The sequence below is a fragment of the Cnephaeus nilssonii genome (genome assembly GCF_951640355.1).
Source record: "Cnephaeus nilssonii genome assembly, chromosome: 13".
Classification (NCBI taxonomy): Eukaryota; Metazoa; Chordata; class Mammalia; order Chiroptera; family Vespertilionidae; genus Cnephaeus; species Cnephaeus nilssonii.
In genome coordinates, this window is record NC_137084.1 from 82,762,627 (window position 1) to 82,785,527 (window position 22,901).

General features: G+C 59.3%; 3 protein-coding genes across 3 annotated transcripts in view; 1 reads left to right on the forward strand and 2 right to left on the reverse strand.

The window, feature by feature from the left end:
• MCAM (melanoma cell adhesion molecule) overlaps positions 1 to 2,603 on the reverse strand; it is a 5,662-nt gene extending 3,059 nt beyond the window's left edge. The window contains 7 exon segments of the mRNA XM_079789206.1: positions 152 to 271; positions 360 to 394; positions 397 to 429; positions 540 to 654; positions 656 to 748; positions 826 to 950; positions 2,460 to 2,603. Of these exon segments, the coding sequence (XP_079645332.1) occupies positions 152 to 271; positions 360 to 394; positions 397 to 429; positions 540 to 654; positions 656 to 748; positions 826 to 950; positions 2,460 to 2,520 (582 nt within the window). The 5' untranslated portion in view covers positions 2,521 to 2,603.
• Positions 2,604 to 16,664: 14,061 nt separating this feature from the next.
• RNF26 (ring finger protein 26) lies at positions 16,665 to 19,338 on the forward strand. The gene has a single exon (XM_079786980.1). It carries the CDS (start codon positions 17,165 to 17,167, stop codon positions 18,461 to 18,463), a length of 1,299 nt encoding a protein of 432 aa, XP_079643106.1. The 5' UTR covers positions 16,665 to 17,164; the 3' UTR covers positions 18,464 to 19,338.
• A 1,619-nt stretch (positions 19,339 to 20,957) lies between these two features.
• Positions 20,958 to 22,685, reverse strand: C1QTNF5 (C1q and TNF related 5). Its single transcript, XM_079788009.1, has 2 exons — positions 22,182 to 22,685; positions 20,958 to 21,883 (listed from the first exon to the last, which is right to left on the reverse strand). Exons 1-2 carry the CDS (start codon positions 22,489 to 22,491, stop codon positions 21,375 to 21,377), a joined length of 819 nt encoding a protein of 272 aa, XP_079644135.1. The 5' UTR covers positions 22,492 to 22,685; the 3' UTR covers positions 20,958 to 21,374.
• Between the last annotated feature and the right edge of the window lie 216 nt (positions 22,686 to 22,901).

Genomic DNA, 22,901 nt, shown 5'->3' on the forward strand with positions numbered 1-22,901 from the left:
GATGATCTCTCTCACCCTACCTCCACTCACTCTAAAAACCAATAAAAATATATCCTCAGGTGAGCATTAACAACAACAAAAAAGTTTAAAATTTTATGAAAATATCTTCAAGTATCACTATGCACTTTAAAGAACTAAAAGTAAAACGTCAGGTGGTTTTCAAAGGCTGAGAGGGCTGCTTACGGTCCTGCTGCTCCCTCAGGGGCCGGCCGTTCTTGTACCAGGCGACTTGCGGGACGGGGTATCCATTCCTCCCCACACAGGTAGCAACCTGAGAAGGACAGGTGGGTCACCCTGCCCAGACCTCGCTCAGCCAAGCCCCACCTCAGCCTCTTCCCACTGGCCACCGGGGCCCTCACCTCCTCAGGCTCCCTGCTGTTCACCGAAATGCCCAAGCATTGGCCTGGATGCTGGGCTCCTCTGGAGCTTCTGCACAGGAGAGACAAGCAGGGGCCTGGAGCGGGCTCCCCACCCGCCTGCCCACCGCACCCGCCCGCCCCGCCCCCTCCACCCGCCCGCACTGCCCACCAGGCACTCACTGTAGACGCGCAGCTGGAGGCGGTGCCCCCGGGGCCCAGGGCGCGGGCCCTGGCACAGGAAGACACGCTCGTCGTGAGGGGTGACGTGGGTCAGGGCCAGCGCGGACCCCGCCCCCCCGGAGGCTGAGCCGGTGCTGGTACTCCCCGGGCTCGCTCTGACCACGGCCCTGGCGCACGCGGAAGATGAGCGTGGGCTTCTCCTTGTGGACCTAAGGGGGGGCAGGGGAGGTGGGGCCTGGGCCACGGGAGGGGACAGCCCCCCGCCGCCCTGAGCCTTGGCACTCACGGAAAACCAGTCCACGTGGCTGAGGTTGCCCTGGGACTGGGAGGGGCCGCACTGGAGGAGGGCCGTGCTGCCCACTTCCACCTCCACCAGCTCGGGCTCGGGCGGCTCGGCCTCTCCAAGCACACCTGGGGCGAGAGGACACCCAGCAGCTGCTTCAGCTCCAGCCGCTCCCACCCCTCCTCCACCCTCTCCCCGCAGCTGCTCTTCCCGCCGCGGCCGGTCTGAGGAGGGCCCAGTCCTCTCCTGCCCTCACCGCGCTCTCCCCTCGCCTTGGGCCAGCCCTCTCCCAGTTCAAGGGAGTCGGAGGGTCGCCTCTGGTCACGGGAGCAGAGACCCAGAGCGCCAGGCACCTCCCCGACGAGGCGAGGCGGGCAGAGGGGCCCCGGGCTCCAGGCCAACAGGAAGGCCCCTTTCCTCCCAGGCCCGCCCCGAGTGAGCTCAGAGGGTGGGAATGCAGGGCATGTGCCAGGCGGGCACACAGGCCCCTTTGTGCCCTGCACCCAGGAGAAGACCACTCCTCTCCCCTTTGCCCCCAAGCCCCTCCCACGTCCCCACAAGACCCCCTGGTCCAATCCTGGTCAGAAGCTCCCCTTTCATGCTCCTAAGCAGCACCTCCAGGAACATCGCACACACTCGGGGGACCCCATCCTGGGAATCTTCAAGTATTGAGGGGTCAGAGGCTCTCCCAGGGGTCAAGACAAGGCCAGGCAGTGGGCAGGGGTGACGTCAGCGCTCCAGCCTGCTGCCTGCTCCATTTGGAGGTGATGTCACTGGATCCCATCCGCCTGGACTCGGGGATCCCATCCTTGGACTCGGAACCCCATCCTTAGACTCGGGGACCCCACCTGCTGGACTCCGGGTTGTGGCCCTGGCCTGGTCCCAGACAAGGACAGACGGAGTGGTCCTCAGCCCCCCGCAGAAGCCTGCACCCTAACCCTGGCCCACACCCGGGAGAAGGTCTAGGAGGGAGGACAGGGGCTGGACCTGCGGAGGCTGCGGAGCCCGAGGGAGCCTTTTCCCCAGAAATGCAGTCCGCTCGGGAGGCCGCCGGCACCGGGCACACGGCCAGCGAGCTGGCACTGCCCGGCCCGCCCCGCTCCAGCCGGACGGCGGCTGCGACGGGGAGCAGAGCCCAGGGAGCCGGTGCCCCGGCGCTGCGCGGGCCGGGAGCCGGGCGAGTCCGTCCCGGGGCTCTCCCCACCGAGGCGGCCCCAGGCCCGGAGGTGGGACACGTTTGGGCGCTTCCACTCTGGGAACCCTCAGCCCTGCCACCTGTTTTCCGTTCCCGGTGGAGGTGCGGGGACCCCCCCCCCCTCACCCAGCCCCTGCCCACGGGGGGAGGGCGGGGCCGCGCACCCCCAGCGGAGAAACCGCCTTTCCCTGTGGCCGCGGGACCTCGGGGCCCGGAGGGCGCCCTGGCTGCGCGCCTGCCGTCGCTCCGACCGCGGCCCGAGCAGAGGCGAGTCCCCCTGCGCCCCAGAGTCCCCGCCCCCGCGCCCCCAGGGGCTCGGCTCCCCCCTTCCCGCCCCCCACTCGCTCCCGGACTCCGATCGCGGCGCGGGAACGCGGGAAAGAGGGCGCACGCCGGGCGGAGCTCCGGCCAGGGGGGTGCGGGCCCCAGCGCCCCTACTCACCCGCGGCGCGGCGGCAGCAGGCGGCCAGCAGGAAGGCGCAGAGGAGCCGGGGCAGCCGCATGCTTCCCCGCCGAGCGCCCGCGCCGAGTGCGGAGGTCCGCGCCCGCCCGCCCGCCCGCCGGCGCTGACGTCAGCGGGGGGGGCGGAGGGGGGAGGGCAGGGGGCGGGGGGGCAGCGGAGGGGGGGAGGGCAGGGGGCGGGGGGGCAGCGGAGGGGGGGGAGGGCAGGGGGCGGGGGGGCAGCGGAGGGGGGGAGGGCAGGGGGCGGGGGGGCAGCGGAGGGGGGGAGGGCAGGGGGCGGGGGGGCAGCGGAGGGGGGGAGAAGGGAGGGGGGATGAAAGGGGCAGGGACGGGGAGGGCGGCGCAGGAGACAGCAGGGGAGGTGGGGGAGGAGAGGGGAGGTGGGGGCGGGGGAGGAGAGGGGAGGTCAGGGGAGGGGTGGGGCCTGAGCTCCCCGGGGCCCCGCCCAGAAGCCCCCCCGCCCCCGTCCCTGCCCGGCGCCCTGGGGTGGTGGGGGGGACGGGACGCGCACCCCACAGCTCCCGCGGGGCGGGGGAGAGGCCGCCGCCCCGGAGGGTGAGCGGGCGGACAGGTGTCTGGGCGGGCGGCCTGAGAAGCTGCCCAAAGGCCCGCGTCCCCGCGGCCAGAACCACAGCCTCACCCTCCGCTCAGCCCCGACCAGCGGTGCAGCCCTGGGGGCCGCCGGGCGGAGGAGCGCGGACGGGGCCTCCCCTTCGGCGCCCTCTGCCCCGCCTCCCCCGCCAGATCTCGGCCACGGGCGCGTCCAGGGCCACCGCGCCGGTGAGGCTGCGCCTGCCGGACGGCACGCCCCGGGCTGGCATCTTTGGGGGAAGAACGCCGGGCGGACCCCGCAGACCCAGAGGTGCCGGTGCGGAGTGGAGACGGTGCCCGGACTGTCCCTTCGAACCCGGGCTCCGCAAGTCCGTGCCGCACTGGCCGCAGGAGGGAGGAGCTGGGCTGAGAATCTGTTTCCGCCCTTTGCTCACGCAGGGCCGAGCCGGGACGCAGCTCCCCGTCGCCCGAAGGAAAAGAGGGGAAGAAAGGGTCATGGGTGCCAGGTCTCCAGTCTGCCCCCAGAAAGCCTGGTGTGATTCCTGACAGCTGAAAGGGCGCCACCCCTCCCTACCCATCACCGCAGGCTCCCGCACACTCTGGGGGGTGGGTGTGGAGGAGGCATCAGATCCGCCCCCAGCCCCCTCTTCCCAAACCTGCTCTCCTGGCCTCTGGAACGGGAGTGGGACGGGCTCCTGCCTCAGAGACCCCTCTCCCTGTTTCCGGGGCCCCTTCAGCGGGTGCGGGGAGAGGGGGGTCAGATAAGGCCTGGCCGGGCAGCCTGCACCCTTTGGGGGGAGGAGCAGGGCGATGGGCAGGTGACTGGAGAGCAAGCCCTGGGATGGTGCTCTGATGACGCAGGGATGACTAACAAACCACATCAGCTCCCATCAGTCTCCAGCGGGGCCATGGGCCGGGGGACAGAGGAGGAGGTCCCTGTCTCCCCATCCCCCAGAGCGAGTACAGGGTCGGGCCCAGGCCCTGGAGGGGAGCGGATGGGCTTGCTGGTCTGCAGGGACAGGAGTGGGAATGGCTGGAGGATGCTGGCAGCTCTGCTCCCCTGCCCCACCCCCTTCCCCTCACTTAACACCATTAACTCCTCCTCCTGCTCTCCGGCGCCAACCACCAAGGACAGTCAGTGCGGGAGTCCTTCCGCCTGGAGGAGGGCGAAGCCAGTGGGGTGAGAGGCGCTGCCCCTGCAGCGAGGGGAATGCAGGCAGAGCCCCGCCCTGCAGCCCATCCCACAGGCTGTCCTTCACCGGCGCCAGGAGCAGGCCAGGTGGGCTGAGTGGCCAGGGGCAGACAGCTTCGGGGTGGCTTTACTCGGTGTCCCAATTTCTCCTTCAGGGACGTAAGCACAGGTGACCAAGGGTGCCTCAGCCAGTCTCTAAACTGACACGTACTACCCAAGGTACTTACTTAATATTGACCGAGCATAAATTACACAGGAGACAGCCATGCAATGCACGAATCACTCACGGTTTATTTACAGAGTCCTGGTGGTTTCCAGACCTCGGCAGGCCACCCGGGGATCTGCGCTGACAGACACACACACACACACACACACACACACACTGGACGTTGGACGTTTTAGCTGCGGCTCGGCGTCTTGTTTGAGGCCTCGGTTCCCGGCTCACTGTTCGGACTCACAGTCCACGGCAGAGCTCGGGCAGATGCAGGAAGGGGGGTGGAGAGTGACCGTCTGTGCAGGAGCAGAGCAGCCTCTCTGATCTTCCTCTGGGATTTGCTTCTTTTTATGTGCTCAGAAGGGCGTCTTCAGGTGTCTGATCAGCGGGTCCCAGGAGCCTTGCTGGCTGGTCTTACATATGGGGAGCAGATCACTTTATCTATTTTCTACTACAGGCCACTCAGGGGTGCTTATCAATTTGGTTACATTCCATTCCATACTTTCAGATTCCACACTGTAATTCCACACTTTAATACTTATTCTATATTGTATCTTATCCGTATTACTATTACTATAACACTAGGGGCACTGCAGGAGTCCAGACTGAAGAGGCAAGACCTTGGCGGGGACTCCAAGGGGACTGGGGACAGAAGAAAGGGGGTGAAGACAGAGCAGGACAGATGGAGCGGAAGGTGTTGGGGGTCTGCTCCCTGGGCCCTCCCAGCTGCCGGGAGATGGGGTTCAGCAGCCGCAGGACAGAGAGAGGGGCCTAGGTAGAACCTGCAGCAGGAGGATGGAGACCCCGCAGCAGGACCGGCAGGACCGGGGGGCAGGCGGAGACTCGCCTGGGCTGAGTTGGAAGCGGGCTTGCTCAGGTACAGGCCGAGGTCAGAAGGTGCCCCTGGCGAGAGCTCTGACTTGCTTGATTTCCCTGCAGAAGGAAGGGGTGGGAGGGCTGCCGCCCTGCACCCGGACAGCCAGGGGGTCTGGGCGCCGTCACGGCTCAGCCAATTCAGCAAACGGGTGAATCACATGAGCGTGTGTTCCAATCCTGCGGGCAGCGTGGGGAGAGCAGCAGGTCACCCACAGAACTCTGCCCCCCCGCCCCATAAGCCGCTGCTATGTTGGGTGGAAGGACGAAGATTACGTGGGAAAGGAGGAATTACAGGCCTGGGAAAGTGGGCACGGATAATCAGTACAGGTTACCAGTCACCCGGGCCCAGAGCACAGGCCGCGGGGCTGGGATGTAAAGAGCAGGTGCCTCCAGGACCAGATTGTCTCAGCCCGAGCCTGTCCATCTCTCCACAATGACAGGCTGACGGGGCTGGGTGGGGTGCTGGGCCTGCCGCTAGAACCCCCAGGTGGGTGGGGCTTCCACTTCGCTGTGAGGAGACGTGGTGCCCAGCCCGAGGGGCGTTGGAGGTAAAAGGACAAGGATGGGCCTGTGCCCCGCCCCCCCGCAGAGATTTGACCCCCCAGGATCCCTGCCTGGCCCCCAGCATCCTGGGCACAGCGACCTCCCACCCGCCTCTGGGCCGGGCCGTCCCGCGGTGTGTGCGGCCGGGCTGGGCGGAGGAAGGAAGCTGAGGAGGACACGTTTGCAGCCGCGGGGAGAAGGAGCTGGGCTGGAGGGGGTGGCCCGGCCCCCTCCACAGCGAAGGCGTCGGGGAACCCCCTGGGCCGGCCCCAATAGGGTCCGCCTGGGCTGGGAGGAGGCGGGGAACACTTCCAGGAAGGAGCCAGTGCCGAGGGAGGGGGTGGGGGTGGGGTGGGGGTGGGGGTGGGGGGCTGCCTGCCGCGGGCATCGCGGCGCAGGAAGCGGATGCCGGGCTGGAGGGAGCCGCGGGGAGGGATTGAATGGGGGGAAGCAGCCCCCATTCTGGCCGGATGCTGTCTCCCGGGTCCTCGCACCTGACCGGGCGGAGGAGGCTCCGGCATTGAGGAGCCCCAGAAACTGGGGGAGGAGGGGTGATGGGGGGGGGGGGGCTATTTTTAAACTTGGAGAAAACGTGATGAGTTCATCTCCACCCCAGCTCGGCAGCGCAAAGGCCCCATTGTCCCGGCGCAGCGAGGGGGGTGGACAATGGGGCCTATGTGGGCAGGCGGGGGTCTCACAGCCGGCCGCTGCGCCCGTGGGAGCCGGGGTCAGTGCCCCGCCGCCGGGAGGGGCGGCCGGGCTCCCGCCGCCGGCTTCCCAGGGCCGTTCCCAGGCTCCCGGCATTCCGGGGCTCCCCCGGGAGCGGCGCCTCCGGGTGGGGGAGCAGGAGGGGAGGGCAGGCGCTTCCTGGGGGCAGGACCCTCACCCAGAGGAGGGGTCCCCGCGCTGTCACCCAGCCCCTCCTGCCCCGCCAGGGCCGCCCCGCGGGGCCCGGGAGGCGGGGCAGCGGGCGCCGCTCGAACGTGACCATAAAAGCTCCTGCGGCGCCGGCGGCGGGTGGGGGTGGGGTGGGGTGGGGGTGGGGTGGGAATGGGGCCTGCTGGGGTTCTGGGCCCTCCGGAAACCCGAATCCGGTCTCGGGCCTTTCCCATCCGGCGGCAGCAGGATTCCGTTAGCTCGCTGTCCACTCGGGAAAGGGCCTCCAGGGCGGGGGGTGGGGGGCCGGGGGGCCTCCGGGGTGCCCAGTGGCCTGTGATGAAGGGAAGAGCAGGACCCTCCTGTCCCCGTCCGGAGTCTCAGCTCTGTCCTCTGACGGCCTGACCCCTCCACCTGCTCGCCCACCAGCACTGAGACCCGCACTGGGGGGCGGGCTGGGACAGGGTACGGGGCTTCCGTCTCTCCCCTGGGGGCGGGTCACATCCGCTCCCCAAACACCCGCCCCCATGTCTCCAGGGAGACTATGGCTTATCCTGAGCCAGGGCCAACTGTCCATGGGACCTAGGGGTGCCCTGGGGTCTCCTGACACCTCTCCTCCCCCAGACCACCTGCCCCTCTCCTCCCTCCCCCACACCTGCCCCTCTCCTCCCTCCCCCACACCTGCCCCTCTCCTCCCTCCCCCACACCTGCCCCTCTCCTCCCCCCACCCCCTGCCACCTGGTTCCTCTCCTCCCTCCCCCACACCTGCCCCTCTCCTCCCCCCACCCCCTGCCACCTGGTTCCTCTCCTCCCTCCCCCCCACCTGCCCCTCTCCTCCCCCCACCCCCTGCCCCTCTCCTCCCCCCACCCCCTGCCACCTGGTTCCTCTCCTCCCTCCCCCCCACCTGCCCCTCTCCTCCCCCCACCCCCCGCCACCTGGTTCCTCTCCTCCCTGGCCCCACCTGCCCCTCTCCCTCCCCCGCCCCCTCCTTGATCCCCACTATGGTTGCCACAGCTGATCTTGGAGGAGGGGAGGGAGGTCGGAGGAAAGAGGAGAGGGGGCGAGCCAGGGCCTGGTCCTGCCTCTTGGACCCGCACCCCAGGGGCTGGGCTTTGAGGAAACATGAACGGGGAGAGGACACGGGACTTGGGGTCAGAGGACGGGCCGGCCCGGCCTGCCCGCTGGGCTCTCACTTCCCTTCACGTCCCACGCTGCAAACTGCCTCTCAGCGTTGGCCTCAGACACGGGCTGGGACTCCGTGAAGGAACTGACGGCTTTGAGGCAACCCTGCCACTAACCTTGGGCGAGTGACCGTTCCGAGGGGAGGGGGCCGGCAGGGTCAGGATGCGGGGCAGCCACTCATGCTGGACATTGGTGCTTGACAGCTCAGAGGTGTCACTTAAGGGTCCTTTTCATCTCTGATGTTTGCCTTGATCTTTGCAACAAAACAGTGAGGAAGCCGACGCACCAAGACTTGTATGACGTGAAGGCACACAGCCTGTGAGTGACGGAGCGACATGGTTTGATTGTGATAAAATAGACACAACATGAAACTTACTTTAACCATTTTCAGCGTACAATTCAGTGGCATGGAGTATATTCCCAATGTCACGCACTCGTTGCCACTGTTCAGTTCCAGAACCTTTTTACCACCCCAAAGAACCACAGTTTGAACCAGGGTTTATCTAACTCCAAAGCCTCAAGACCTGTAATAGTTTACGGCTGACTTAAGTAAACAGGTGACGGAAATGAAAGGAGAGGACTGAGCACCCCTGGATTCTGTGTGTAAACAGGAAGTGCAACAGGATTCAGAAAAGAGAGCAGCGTCGTCGGCCTCCGCTCCCGCAGAACAGTCAGGGCCTGCAAGTGCGGTGGCTGCCAGAGGCCAGGTCAGGAGAAGGAGCCAGATGTCTCCCATTTCCTGTCCCCCTTACCTCCCTCTCCCAACTTCTACCCCCCCCCCCCCCCCCGGTCTTCCCCACCCTACTGCCTGTGTCCATGGGCTCTGCATATAAGTATGTAAGTTCTTTGATTTATCTTTCCTTGTCCCCCCACCCCCACAATGAAGTATGTCAGCCTGTTCCATACCCCCATACTTTGGGTCTTATTTTGTTGGTCAATTGGTTTTGTTCAATAAATTCCACAAATAAGTGAGATCAGTGATACTTGTCTTTCTCAGATTGGCTTATTTCACTTAGCACAATAGTCTCCAGGTCCATCCATGCTATTCCAAAGGGTAAGAGATCCCTCTTTTCTACAGCTGCATAGTATTCCATGTGCAAATGTCCCACAGCTTTTGTTGTTGTTAATCCTCACCCCAGGTGTAGAGAGCGCCTGGGAAGGCACACGGGCATTTCTTTAATTATTGTCAGCTGAATCCAGTGGCATCGGCAAAGCCACGTCCTGGAAACAGGCTTTGCCAAAAGGCAGGAGTGTTGTCAGCTTGACCTTCAGCCCAGGTGCTAGGGGGTGGGTTTTGTTATTTAAAACCAGCCAAGCACCAGGAGTGAATATGACTCGGGCCCACCTAAGAATGCACATAATCTCCTTTGTCTTGACTTTTAGTAAAACTTACTGGTTTTTGCTGTATAAAATAAACACGCTGTATTGGCTCTGGGTTCCTGTCCCTGTCAGAGGACTTCAGTCCCACCCAGCCCCAGCTTTTTCCTTCTATCTCTGTGTCTGTCTCTTTCTTTCATTTTCTCAATCCCCAGCAGCCCCTACTCAGAAACCGGATGGCTCTCTAGCCGCACTGACATGGAAAAGAGAGAAATCTCCACACCAAGGATATTTTTTTCTATTGATTTTTAGGGAGAGTGGAAGAGAGAGAGAAAGACAGAGAGAAATATCGATGTGAGATCGATTGGTTGCCTCCTGCACCCTGACCAGGGCCCAGGCCGGGGAGGAGCCTGCAACCAAGGTACTTGCCCTTGACTGGAATCAAACCTGGGACCCTTTGGTCCACAGGCCGACGCTCTATCCACTGAGCCAGACCAGCTAGGGCTCCCACAGCTTTTTTATTCACTTACCTGCTGATGGGCACTTAGGCTGCTTCCAGATCTTGGCTATTGTAAACAAAACTGCAATGAACATAGGGGTGCTTATATTCTTTTGAATAAGTATTTTGGGTTTCTTAAGATAAATCCACAAAAGTGAAATCTCTGGATCACAAGGCAGTTCCATATTTAATTTTTGAGGACACTCCATACTGTTCTCCACAGTGGCTCACCAGTCTGCATTCCCACCAGCAGGGCACGAAGGCTCCCTTTTCTCCACATCCTCCCAGCACTGGTTGTTGATTTGTTGCTGGTAGCCGTTCTGACAGGTGCGAGGTGACACCTCATTGTGGTTTTAATTTGCATCTCTCTGACAATTAGTGATGTTGAGCATCTTTTCATATGTCTATTGACCAGCTGCATGTCTTTTTTGGAGAAGTGTTTATTCAGGTCCCTCACCAATTGTTTAATTGGATTGTTTGGGTATTTTGGTGTTGAGTTTTATAAGTCCTTTATAAATTTTGGATATTAACCCCTTATCAGATCTATTGGTTAATATGTTGTCCCATTCAGTGAGTTGTCTTTTCATTTTGTTGATGGTTTCCTTTGCTGTGAGAAAACATTTTAGTATGATGTAGTCTCATTTGTTTATATTCTCTGTTGTTTCCCTTGCCCAAGGAGAAATAGCAGAAAAAATATTGCTATAAGAAATGTCTGAAATATGACTATGTATCTTTTCTTCTAGGATTTTTATGGTTTTGAGCCCAATATTTAAGTCAACAGAAACATTTCAGACCAGAAGGGATTGGCATTAAATATTCGAAGTGATGAAAATCAAGGACCTACAACCAAGACTACTTTACCCAGCAAGGTTATCATTTAAAATTGAAGGAGTAAACAGCTTCCCAGACAAGAAAAAGCTAAAGGAGTTTGTTACTATCAAATCAGCATTACAAGAACTGTTAAAGGGCCTGCTTTAAGAAGGAGAAGAAGGGGGAGAAGGAGGAGGGGGGGGAGGGAGAAGATGAGGAGAAAACAAAAACAGGAATATAATTAAAAGAATAAAATGGCAATAAATATGTACCTATCAATAATCACTTTATTTATTTATTTATTTTTAAATATATATTTTATTGATTTTTTACAGAGAGGAAGAGAGAGAGATAGAGAGTTAGAAACATCGATCAGCTGCCTCTTGCACACCCCCTACTGGGGATGTTCCTGCAACCAAGGTACATGCCCTTGACCGGAATCGAACCTGGGACCCTTGAGTCCGCAGGCCGATGCTCTATCCACTGAGCCAAACCGGCTTCGGCTCAATAATCACTTTAAATGTAAATGGCTTAAATGCTCCAAATAAAAGACATAGATAGCTGAACAAATAAGAAAACATGACCCATATACAGGGTCTCCCCCAAAAATGTACACACACTTCAATAGCTAATAACTCAACTGATGTTTCTTTCTTTTCAGATTTAACCCATTAGAATGAATAATTATTCAAAGTGTGAATACATTTTTTGGGACACCCTGTATATGCTGTCTACAAGAGACCCACCTCATAATGAAAGATACACACAGACTAAAAGTAAAGGGATGGAAAAAGGTATTTCAGGCAAATGGAAATGAAAACAAAAGCTGGGGTAGCAATACTTATATCAGACAAAATAGACTTTTAAAAAGGCCGTAGTAAGAGACAAAGAATGACACTACATAATGATAAAGGGAGTAATCCAACAAGAGGCTCTAACCCTTATAAACACTTATGCACTCAACAGAGGAACATCTAAATATAAAGCAGATCTTGATGGACATAAAAGGAGAGATGGACAGTCATAGTAGGGGATTTTAATACCCTGTTGACATCAATGAATAGTCTTCTAGGCAGAAAATGTCTAGATTAAGTGGCCTTAAATGGCACACTAGATCAGATGGATTTAATTGATATCTCCAGAGCATTTTACCCCAAAACAGCAGAATATACCTTCTTTTCAAGTACACATGGAACATTTTCTAGGAAAAACCACACATTAGGACACAAAACAAAGATCAATAATTTAAGAATATTAAAATAATATCAAGCATCTTCTCTGACTGTAATGGTCTGAAACTGAACATCAATCTCAAGAAAAAACTGAAAAGCACACAAAGACACGGAGGCCAAATAACATATTACTAAACAATGAATGGGTTAACAATGAGATCAGAGAAGAAATCAAAAGATACCTTGAAACAAATGAAAATGAGAATAAAACAACCCAAAAGCTATGGGATGCAGTGAAAGTAGTCCTAGGAGGGAAATCTCAAAAACCAAGAAAAGTCTCAAATAAACAATCTAACTTTACATTTAAAGACACTTGGAAAAACAACAACAAACAAATCCCGAAGTGAGTGGAAGAAAGAAAATAATAAAGATCAGAGCAGAAATAAATAAAGTAGAGTCTAAAAAATCAATACGAAAGAGCAATGAAACCAAGAGCTGGTTCTTTGAAAAGACAGAAAAGATTGACAAACCTTTAGCCAGACTCATGAAGATAAAAAAGAGAGGGTAGCAATAAATCAGAAATGAAAGAGGTGAAGTAACAGCTGACACCAAAGTAATACAAAGGATTGAAAGAAAATATTACAAATAACTGTATGCCAAAAAATTGGACAATGGACAAAATGTATAAATTCCTAAAAATATACAAGCTTCCAAAACTGAATCAGGAAGAAGCACAGGATCTGAATAGATAGATTACAACTAGTGAAACTGAAGCAGTAATAAAAAAACTTCCTGAACCAGACGGCCTCACAGATAAATCCTATCAAACATTCAAAGAAAAACTAACACATCCTTCACAAACTATGCCAAAATATTCAAGAGGAAAGAAGACTCCCAAGCTCATTTTACAAGGCCAGCATTATCCTAATTCCAAAACCAGATAAAGACACTACAAAGAAAGGAAATTACAGGGCAATATCCCTGGTGAACATAATGGATCCAGCAATATTTAAAAAGATCACACACCATGATCAGGTGGGATTTATTCTGGGGATTCTAGGTTGGTACACTATCCACAAATCAATAAACGTGAGACATCACATAAACAAAATGAAGGCTAAAAACCACATGATCAGCCTGGCTCAGTAGTTGCGCATTGACCTCTGAACCAGGAGGTCACGGTTTGATTCCTGGTCAGGACACATGCCAAGGTTGTGGCCTCCATCCCCAGTGTGGGGCGTGCAGGAGGAAGCTGATCAATGATTCTCTCTCATCATTGATGTTTCTTTCTCTCTCCCTCTCCCTTCCTCTCTGAAATCAATTCACACACACACACACACACACACACACACACACACACACACATGATCATATCAATAGACACAGAAAAAGCACTTGACAATATCCAGCACTCATCTATATGTATAAAAGCCTAAGTGACCGAAAGACTGGTTGACCAGTTGCTATGACACACACTGACCACCAGGGTGCAGACTCTCAACACAGGAGCTGCCACCTGGTGGTCAGTGTGCTCCCACAGTGGGAGTGCCGCTCAGTTGACCGACCAGTCCTGGCGGCCCACCAGCCCAGTGGCAGCCACTCCCTCCCTCAGTGGTCCTGCAGGTCCAATGTCTGGAGAACGGGCCAGGCGCTGAAGGACCAGCGCTGCCGGCACGGTCCCGACAGCGCCGCTGGCCTCCTGGAGGTCAGCCTCTGGCACCGTGGCCACTTCTCCCTAGATGCTCTCCAAGGAAGAAGCCATAGAAAAGTGGCTGCCACATAGCTCCGGACAACCGGCATGAATGTCAGCAGGATGGATCCAGATCCTGGGCCAGCAAGGGCGTCCCACCACCCACCTGGAGGGCCGGTCAAGTCCCGGTCCCCCCACCTGCCTCGGGACGGGTGCCAGATGCAGGGCTCACGGCTGGCAAGCGCCGCTGTGGTGGTGCGAGCCTCTCCTGATCAGGACTGACTGGGTGTGAGCCTGCGGCAGGCGCAGTGGGGCTGGGATGAGTGGGAGCGGCAGGCAGGAATGGCAGGTGGTGTTGGACTGCCTGTTCCAGCCCGATCCCTGCAGGCCATGCTGAGGGACCCCACCCGTGCACAATTTCGTGCACTGGGCCTCTAGTTTAAGATAAAAATTCTCAGCAAAGAGGGAATAGAGGAAACATACTTCAACATGATAAAGGCCATATATGACAAACCAACAGCCAACATCATACTTAATGGGCAAATCTACAAGCATTTCCCTTAAGACGGTGAGCAAGACAGGGATGTCCATAGCACTGGAAGTGCTAGCCACAGCAATGACACAACGAGAAGAAATAAAAGGCATCCAAATTTGAAAGGAAAAGTAAAACCGTCATTATTTGCAGAGGATATGATACTGTATAGAGAAGACCCTAAAGACTCCACCAAAAATCTACTAGAACTGATAAGTGAGTTCAGTAAAGTAGCAGGACAAAAATTAAATATTTAGAAATCAGTTGCATTTTTATACACCAATAATGTGTATTTTATACATGAATAATCTCTATCAGAGAGAGAAAATAAATTCTATTTACAATTGCATAAAAAATACCTAGAAATAAATTTAACTAAGGAGATAGAAGGCCTGTAGTCAGAAAATTATGACATTAAAGAAATAAATAAAAGCAGATACAAATAAATCGGAGCATATACCTTGCTCATGGATTGGAAAAATTAAGATCATTAAAATGTCCATACTACCCAAAGCAATCTATAGATTCAATGCACTCCCCATTAAAATACCAATGGCGTTTCTCAAAGAAGTAGATAAATAATCCAAAATTTTATGGAAACACAAAAGACCCAGAATAGCAACAGCAATCTTGAAAAAGAATAACAAACTTGGCGGCATCACACTACCTGACATTAAACTATACTACAAGGCTACAGTAATAAAACAGCACGGCCCTGGCATAAAAACAGACACATAGATCGATGGAACAGAACAGAGAACCCAGAAATAAACCCACGCCTTTATGGTCAATTCATCCATGACAAAGGCGGCAAGAACATGCACTGGAGTAAAGACAGTCTCTTCAGTAAGTGGTGCTGGGAAATTGGACAGACACATGCAAAAAAATTTTTAAAAAGAAACTATACCACCTTCTTACAACATATACAAGAATAAACTCTAAATAGATTAAAGACTGAAGTGTTAGACTTGAAACTATAAAACTAGAAGAAAACATAGGCAGTAAAGTCTCTGACCTTTTTTGTAGCAATATTTTTTTTCTGACATATCTCCTCAGGCAAGGGAAACACAAGAAAAAATAAACAAATGGAACTACATCAAATTAAACAGTTTTTGCACAGAAAAGGAAACCATGAACAAAATGAAAAGATGACCTACTGAATGGGAGAAGGTAATTGCCAATGACACATCTGATAAGGGATTAATATCCAAAATTTATAAAGAACTCAGACAACATCCAAAAAAGACCAAACAACCCAATTAAAAAACAAACGCCCCCTCCCCCAAACAACACAAATATTTACTACTTTTGACTGGTTACAGGCAGCAGCCCTGAAAATTCAGGAATATATTCAGGACAAAGTGGCAGCTAGAGGTTGACTTGATTCAGAGCTCCGACATACGCTGAGGAATGAGAGCACTTTTGTTCATGGGCCCACAGCGAGCCACTGGTTAGTTATTCCTGTTCTGCTCTCACTCTCCAGCAGCTGTAACTTAATTTAGAATTTTCCCTGGTTAATACATCAGCTTTTTATCCAGGGCCTATAGGGAGTGACAGGTGCAGGCGGTGTTCAGGGAGGAGTGAAGGGACACACGGACGCTTTCTGGAGTGCAGACGAAGAGCTCGCTGCAAGCAGGAAATTAAAGGAACGGTGACCGGGGAAGGGTAAGCTCCCAAGTCCTTGCTGTTAGCAAGTCAGTAGAGAACGCCAGGTTTCAAATATATTTGGGATGGGATGGGGTCCCAGATATATTATGAGTATTATTTGAATATTAAAGAAAAGGGTAACTTTTTTTTTTCTTTTAAAAAATATTTTTATTGATTTCAGAGAGGAAGGGAGCAGGAGAGAGATAGAAACATCAATAAGAGAGAATCCTTGATCGGCTGCCTCCTGCACGCCCCCTACTGGGGATGGAGCCGGAAACCCAGACAGGTGCTCTGACCGGGAGTCCAACCGTGACCTTCAGGTTCCTAGGTCCGCACTCAACCCCTGGGCCGCCGCCGTTTCTTGAGGAACCTGGAGCTCCCGAGTGAGGGCGAGGCAAGTACAGAAATAGGGACTGGGGTGGGAGCTGAGCTAGCTCTGGTCCGAGGCCTCTTCCTCAGGCACCTGCGGATGCTGAGAGAGGCTGGTGGGGCTGGAGGAAGTGGCCGCTTAGGAATCCCGGGTAACACTCTGTTTCCCCCGTGAACTGCTTGTGAACGTGCCAGGCTTGAACATGTGTATCCCTAGCGCATTTGTAGGAAGGCGCTCAATAAATGAATCGTTGAATGAACAGAGGAGTGCGAGGCACAGTGCGGGGAGGCGGTGCAATCCCGGAGTCCAGCTCGGAGGCAGTGACCACCAACCCGCACCCAAAAAGGTAACTTCCAGCCCAGAAGGCGAGGCTCCGGCACCCACGGGGACTGCAGGTTCCCTGGCCCTGGTCCTGTGTCCCCCACATCGGTGCCCTGTGCCCCCCTCCCACTCCCTCTGGAGCCCGGGGAACGTCCCGTGAGGACGAGCAGACGAGGACGGCCCCAGGCCCAGGAGGAGTCCCGGGGGCGGGGCCAAAGCACCCGCCGCGGCCAGTCAGCGCCCGTCAGCGCCTCGGGGGGCGGAGACTCGCTGTCCCCGCCCCCCGGAGGGTGCGTGTGCGGCCGTTCAAACGAGCCAATGAGCGCCCGCGTCCCCGGCGGCTGGCCCTGGAGCTCGCCGCCCTCCCGCCCGTCACGGCCCCGGCCCCGCCCTCCGCGCACAAGATGGCGGCGCGCGGCGGGGCGCAGGCCGCAGCGGGGCTCGGCTGAGGGCACCCCCTTTCCCGCCCTCTCTGGGCGCAGAGTGCCGCGAACCGAGGAGAGGGGCCGGGCGGGCGGGACAGGGCACCTGCGCGGCGGGAGCGCGAGCCCACGCCCGGCCTGCGCCGCCCCTCCCGGCCCCGGCCCAGCCGTCCCAACCGCTCTCGGCCTCTCCTCGCTCCGACCGCCGGGCCGCGGGCCGCCGCCGCCAGGTCTGCACAGCCAGGCCCTCTCCCCCGCCCGGGCTCACCTCCGCCCGGAGATGTCCGGCCTCTTCCCTCCCAAACAGCCCGCCTTCCAGGCCGGGCCCTCCGGACCCCGTCCCCCGCACTGAGACCCCTCCCCTAGCCCGCTTCCTCCTCCGACTTCTCCCTCCCCTCGGAGTGAGCCCTGAGCCCGCCCACCCCTCACCCGGGAGCCGCACTGTCTTGGGGCCGCCCTCAGCCCCGCCATGGAGGCTGTGTACCTGGTGGTGAGCGGGGTGGGCCTGGCGCTGGACGTGCTGACCGTGGTGTTGGATCTGAACTTCCTGCTGGTGTCCTCCCTCCTGGCCTCCGTGGCCTGGCTCCTGGCCTTCGTCTACAACCTGCCCCACACTGTGCTGACCAGCCTGGTGCACCTGGGCCGCGGAGTCCTGCTGTCGCTGCTGGCCTTGCTGGAAGCCCTGATGCGGTTCACTTTTGGGGGCTTTCAGGCCCTGTGGGCCCTGCTGCACGGCTGCTGCTCCGGCCTGGAGAGCCTGAAGCTCCTGGGGCACCTGGCCTCGCACGGGGCCTGGAGGAGCCGGGACCTCCTGCACCGGGGCCTCCTCAGTGTGGTCTCCAGTGGCCACGCTCTGCTGCGCCAGGCCTGTGACGTCTGTGCCATTGCCATGAGCCTGGTGGCCTACGTGATCAACAGCCTGGTCAACATCTGCCTCATTGGCACCCAGAACCTCTTCTCCCTGTTGCTGGCCCTGTGGGATGCCGTGACGGGGCCGCTGTGGAGGGTGACGGACGTCATGGCCGCCTTCCTCGCTCACATTTCCAGCAGCGCTGTGGCCATGGCCATCCTCCTCTGGACCCCGTGCCAGCTGGCGATGGAGCTCCTGGCCTCGGCCGCCCGCCTCGTGGCCGGCTTTGTGCTTGTCAATCTCACTGGCCTGGTGCTGCTGGCGTGCGTGCTGGCGGTGACGGTGACGGTGCTGCACCCGGACCTCACCGTGCGGCTGGCCACCCAGGCCCTCGGTCAGCTCCACGCCCGCCCGTCCTACCACAGGCTTCGAGAGGATGTGACGCGGCTGTCTCGCCTCGCACTGGGCTTGGAGGCTTGGCACCGAGTCTGGAGCCGCAGCCTACAGCTGGCAAGCTGGCCGAATTGGGGAGGGGCACCTGGGGCTCCCCAGGGTGGCCCGAGAAGGGTGCCTGCAGCCAGGACCTCGCAACAGGACGCTCTTCCAGAAGCAGGGCCCAGACCAGAGGCAGAAGAGGAAGAAGGTAGAACGGCCAGAGTGACCGCTGCCTGGGGCAGGGAGAGGCTCAGTGAGGAGCCGGTAGCCGGGCAGGACCCATGGCAGTTGCTGAAGGAGCAAGAGGAGCGGAAGAAGTGCGTCATCTGCCAGGACCAGAGCAAGACCGTGCTGCTGCTGCCCTGCCGGCACCTGTGCCTCTGCCAGGCCTGCACCGAGATCCTGATGCGCCACCCCGCCCACCACCGCAACTGCCCGCTGTGCCGCCGGGGCATTCTGCAGACCCTCAGCGTCTACCTCTGAGGACTCCCTCCCGCCCTCCCGCTGCACGCGCCACACCGCCGCCCGTGCCGGACGGCATTCAAGCTGACCTCCGGGTCCTGGCCTGAATCGCCTTTCGCCCTGTGGCTGTCATGCCAAGCCTCCAAGCCGCACGCCCAGGACATTGAGGTGGGACACCCTGAAGACAGTGGCCTGGGTGGGGGCAGGATAGCAGCTTCTCCACTCAGTAGGTCCCTGCGATGCGGAGGGTGGCGTGTCTCTGTGCCGCGCCCTGAGACTGTTGTGGCCTCCCCTCCAGCTTGCCCAGGCCCCCCAGATGCTCCTCCTCTGCTTCTGTTGGTTGGTGTTGGGGGTTTGCAGGTCCTCGTCCTAGCTTCTGTAGCCACAACACATCAGTGTGATTTGGGTATTTTGGCAACTCAAGGGCCTTGGGATGATCTTGAACCTTTGCCTTTAGCCAGAACTCCTGTGCCTGGCAGGTTTTGGGGGTGGTGTCTTGCAGATGCCCTTAGAGCTACCACTTTTGCCTGCCATGATCTTCTGAAGCTCCCTCCCAACTTCGTCCAGCAGCTGGGGTTGGAAGTCTATCCGTGTGTGTGTGTGTGTGTGTGTGTGTGTGTGTGTGGCTGCACCTGGCTTTGGGACCATGAACCCTCGCATCCCAGCTCCACTGGAGCCTCAGGAGAGAGAACCAGATTTCTATTCCTGTCCTTTCATTCCCCACGTCACAGGAAAATGGCATTCCCCTTCTGTTTGCCTCTCCCTGGCACTGGGGAGGGCAGACTGCACATTCCACTGGGGTCCAAACAGGGGGGCCAGGGCCGGGGGCATGCAGTTCCCTGAGGGGTCTTCTGGCTCAGTTTTCAGTGAATAAAGTTTTGTTGACAACCCTGACAGCCTCTGTGGCATCCTTGCGAGGGTGAGCAGCTGGTCAGCGTGACTGACACTACAGCAGGCCCTTGAGTCCTGCTAGTCCCCAGAGTGATCTGTGGGGAACCTGGTGGGGAGAGGGAAGGTAGGGTGGGAGCCCTGTGCCTTGGGGAGACCCGCGGTGTGGCTGGGTTGGCTTTTACCAACTCAATTTGTGTCCTCCCACGAGCAGCCTTTGCAAATCTTCCCTGTCTTCTCTTTTTGCCGGAAAGCCCCCGTAGAGAGAAGTGGGAGCTTTCTCATCCCAGCCTTCCCTCTGGGGCCACTCTTCCCAGGAGGAACTTGGGGTTCCTGCTGTCCGGTGTCCAGTCCACTCTGATCCCTGGAGGAGCAGTGCTTGTCTCTGTTTCTTGGCAGAGGGACACTGATGGGGCCTGGTGGAGAGCAGGGAGTTGAAGCTCAGTACTCGGAGGCCTGTCTCCAGCTCACCCCAGGCCCCATTGGTCACACCTGCCCTCATGTGACCAGCAAGAGAGAGGGGAACGTTCCCCCATAATTGCATTTAAATCTAGGAGCATAATGCCAGGGACAGCCTTCTGGAAGTGGGGGAAGAGGGAAAAAGCCAGGAAGAAACTGAGAGCCCCTCTACTTTCTCGGGTTGGGTTGAGAGGCTGAGCTGATGTGGGCCTTGCCAGCCCTGATTGGTTAGCTGTCGGGTTGGGGTGTGGGGCGAGGGCTGCTTCGGAAGGCCGGAAGAGGGGAGACTTGAAGGACTCAGACTTGGCACACCCACCCAGCCCATCAGGGCTATGCACCGCACAGCAGGGGTGGGGAGTTCGTGGAAATCACCTTGGAGTTGGGAGGCCTTTTTCTACCCTCCCAACCCTGGAGAGAGCGGAGCGAGGAGAGCCTTGGCTCCTAACACTGTTTAAAGTGAGGATAAACGTTTTAGGAGAGAAGATAAACTTCCTGGGCTGGGAGCAGAGGGTTCTCCCATCCACCCCCAACAGGCATTCCATTGGCCAACCTCCATACCCTTCCTCCCCCAACCAACCTAGGAGTCAAGAGCCCAAGCAGCCCTGGCCGGTTTGGCTCAGTGGATAGAGCATCGGCCTGCGGACTCGAGGGTCCCAGGTTCGATTCTGGTCAGGGCACATGTCCGGGTTGCAGGCTCGATTCCCAGTGGGGGGACGTGCAAGAGGCAGCCAATCAGTGATTCTCTCTCATCGATGTTTCTATCTCACCCTCTCCCTCTCTGAAATCAATAATGTTAAAAAAAAAAAAAAAAAAGCTCAAGCTGCCCAGGGTCATTGCTGCATTCTAGAGCGGGCGCGCCCTCTTGTGGCCACCTCAGAAACTACTCTCTAGACCCCAGGGACACTCCCTGGCAATGGGCAGGAAGCAGCCTTCCTCCCAGCCAGCCGCTGGGGACCAAGCCAGCAGCGGAAAAGGGTCCAGGAAGAACCCGGCTCCGTTCCTGTTGCCCAGAGCGGGGGTGGGGTGGGGTGGTGTGTGTGTAAAAGTGGCGCCCACCCAGGGCACAGGACACCTTTGAATTGGGACAAGTGGCCAGAGCTCCGTGCCAGAGGGTGCTCAGCTAGGGGCTCCAGAAAGGCCCCTCTCCCCCGGGGCCTGCCTCCCGTCTCTCCCGCCCTCAGGGCATCCAGCCGAGAGCCCTCCCTTCCTCCCCCTCCATCTCCTCACTTTCCCCACCTCCACCTCCAACAACCGAAGCCGAGCCAGGAGGAGGGTTTGCAGGTTTATTGAATGGCCTCCACGGAAAGGGCCCAGGAGCGGAAGGGGCAAGGGGAGACGGAGAGAAGCAGAGTCCCAGGGAGAGAGCACCTGACCTGGGGGTCTGAGCCAGAGGACCCCACCTGCCCGCACAGCCCTGGGTCTTGGGCAGAACCACAGCCGGAGGCCCTGACTCAGCCTGTCCCCACCCCCTGCCGGCAGCGGGCGCGCCCCAGGGCGCCCCTCACCATCCCCAGCGCTCTGGGGGCCGGCCTTCCCGGAGGACCGCCCCTGGGAGTGAGAGCAGCAGGCGCACTGCCCGCGGACGTCAAGCGAAGACAGGGGAGCCGTGCCAGTCGGAGTACACCAGGAACCCGGAGAAGGTGCTGTCCGTCTTGACGCTGGCGTAGATGCCCACGTAATCGCCCACCCCGACCTGCACCCACACCTGGTCCTCGGGCTCCAGCCTCACCATGGCGCCGCCCGACAGCGAGGCGGGCTTGGGCCACCCCCCGAAGAACTGGAAGAAGGAGGCCACGGACTCGCCGTTCTTGACCAGGTCGAAGTGCAGGCTGGCGCGGTAGACGGTGGCGTGGACCGCGAAGTAGTAGACGCCGGGCACGCGGCAGGTGAACTTGCCCGAGGCCGCGTCGTAGTGGCCCTGCTCGTTCAGCAGCACCCGCTCGAAGGGCAGCGGCGCGTCCGGCGCCGGCGGCTCCCGGCTCTCCGCGCGCTTGGCGCTGAAGGCGGAGCGCGGGGGCACCGCGCACTCCCCCGCTGGCCCCGCCGTGCCCGCCTCTCCGCGCGGCCCGGGCTCCCCGCGGGGCCCCGGCAGTCCTGCGGGGAAGGGGGGGGGGGTTCGCGGTGCTCGGAGAGCGACCCTGGGGACCTCGCGTCCCCTCCAAGCTCCGCAGCTGCCATCCCCCGTCAGCCCCGCCCTGCACCCCGGCCCCCGCGTCCCAGAGCGCGCGGGTCCGACCCGCTGGATCCCCGGAGCGCGCCCGCGGGCGGGTCCCCCTCCTCCCCTGCCCGGTCCGGGCCTCGGCGGGTCCGGTGGAAGCGCCCCCTACTCCCCCGCCCCCGGGAGCGCCGCCCCTCCGCCCCGGCCCGCGGCCACGTCTCCGCGCCGCCTTACCCGGCTGCCCGCCCTCGCCTTTCTCTCCGGGCGCCCCGGGCGCGCCGTCCCTGCCGTCCCTGCCGTCGCGGCCGGGCAGGCCCTGGGCGCCGTGGTGGCCCGGGGAGCCGGGGAGGCCGGGGTGCCCCGAGCACAGGCTGGGGATCTTGTTGTCGTCGGGCGGGGCCGAGCCGGCCGCCAGGCGCAGGAGCAGCAGGGCGAGCAGCAGCCTCATGGCGCCGGCACGGGGCCCGACGCCGGTCCTCTCGCGCCTGCCGGCGGGACAGGGGTCGGCCCCGCCTTCCGGGACCTGCCTCGCTCCCCACCCCATCGCCGCCCAGTCGGGCCCCACCCCACGGCCCAGTCCCTGGAGCGGAACGGCCGGGGAGACCAAGAAATGGGGCGCCCCTCGACCCGAGAGCACAGCCGGGAAGGAAGGGGGAGCCCGCCCGCCCCGCCCGCGCCCAGTCTCCCCAGCCCCTCCCAGCCCAGTCCCCGCCACCGGACTCACCCCCTCCCGCTCCCTCCCGGCGGCGCCCTCCGTCCGCGGCCTCCTCCGGGCGGGCGGCGCCGGCTCCTGGGGACCCGCAGGGACCCCCGCCTCCCTCTGCGGCCCGGGCTGCCCCCGCGCCTCCCCCCGCTCCCCCGCTCCCCCGCTCCCCCCGCTCCCCCCGCTCCCCCCGCTCCCCCCGCTCCCCCCGCTCCCCCGCTCCCCCCGCTCCCCCCGCTGCCCCCGCTCGG

What these genes read in the sequence shown, in the direction of transcription:
- C1QTNF5 (XM_079788009.1), bottom strand. Translation starts at nt 22,491, where the DNA reads ATGGGGTGGGGAGCGAGGCAGGTCCCGGAAGGCGGGGCCGACCCCTGT. An exon ending in AGGCGAGGGCGGGCAGCCGG is followed by an intron (nt 21,884 to 22,181) that starts GTAAGGCGGCGC and finishes CCTTCCCCGCAG; the next exon opens with GACTGCCGGGGCCCCGCGGG.
- RNF26 (XM_079786980.1), top strand. Translation starts at nt 17,165, where the DNA reads ATGGAGGCTGTGTACCTGGTGGTGAGCGGGGTGGGCCTGGCGCTGGAC.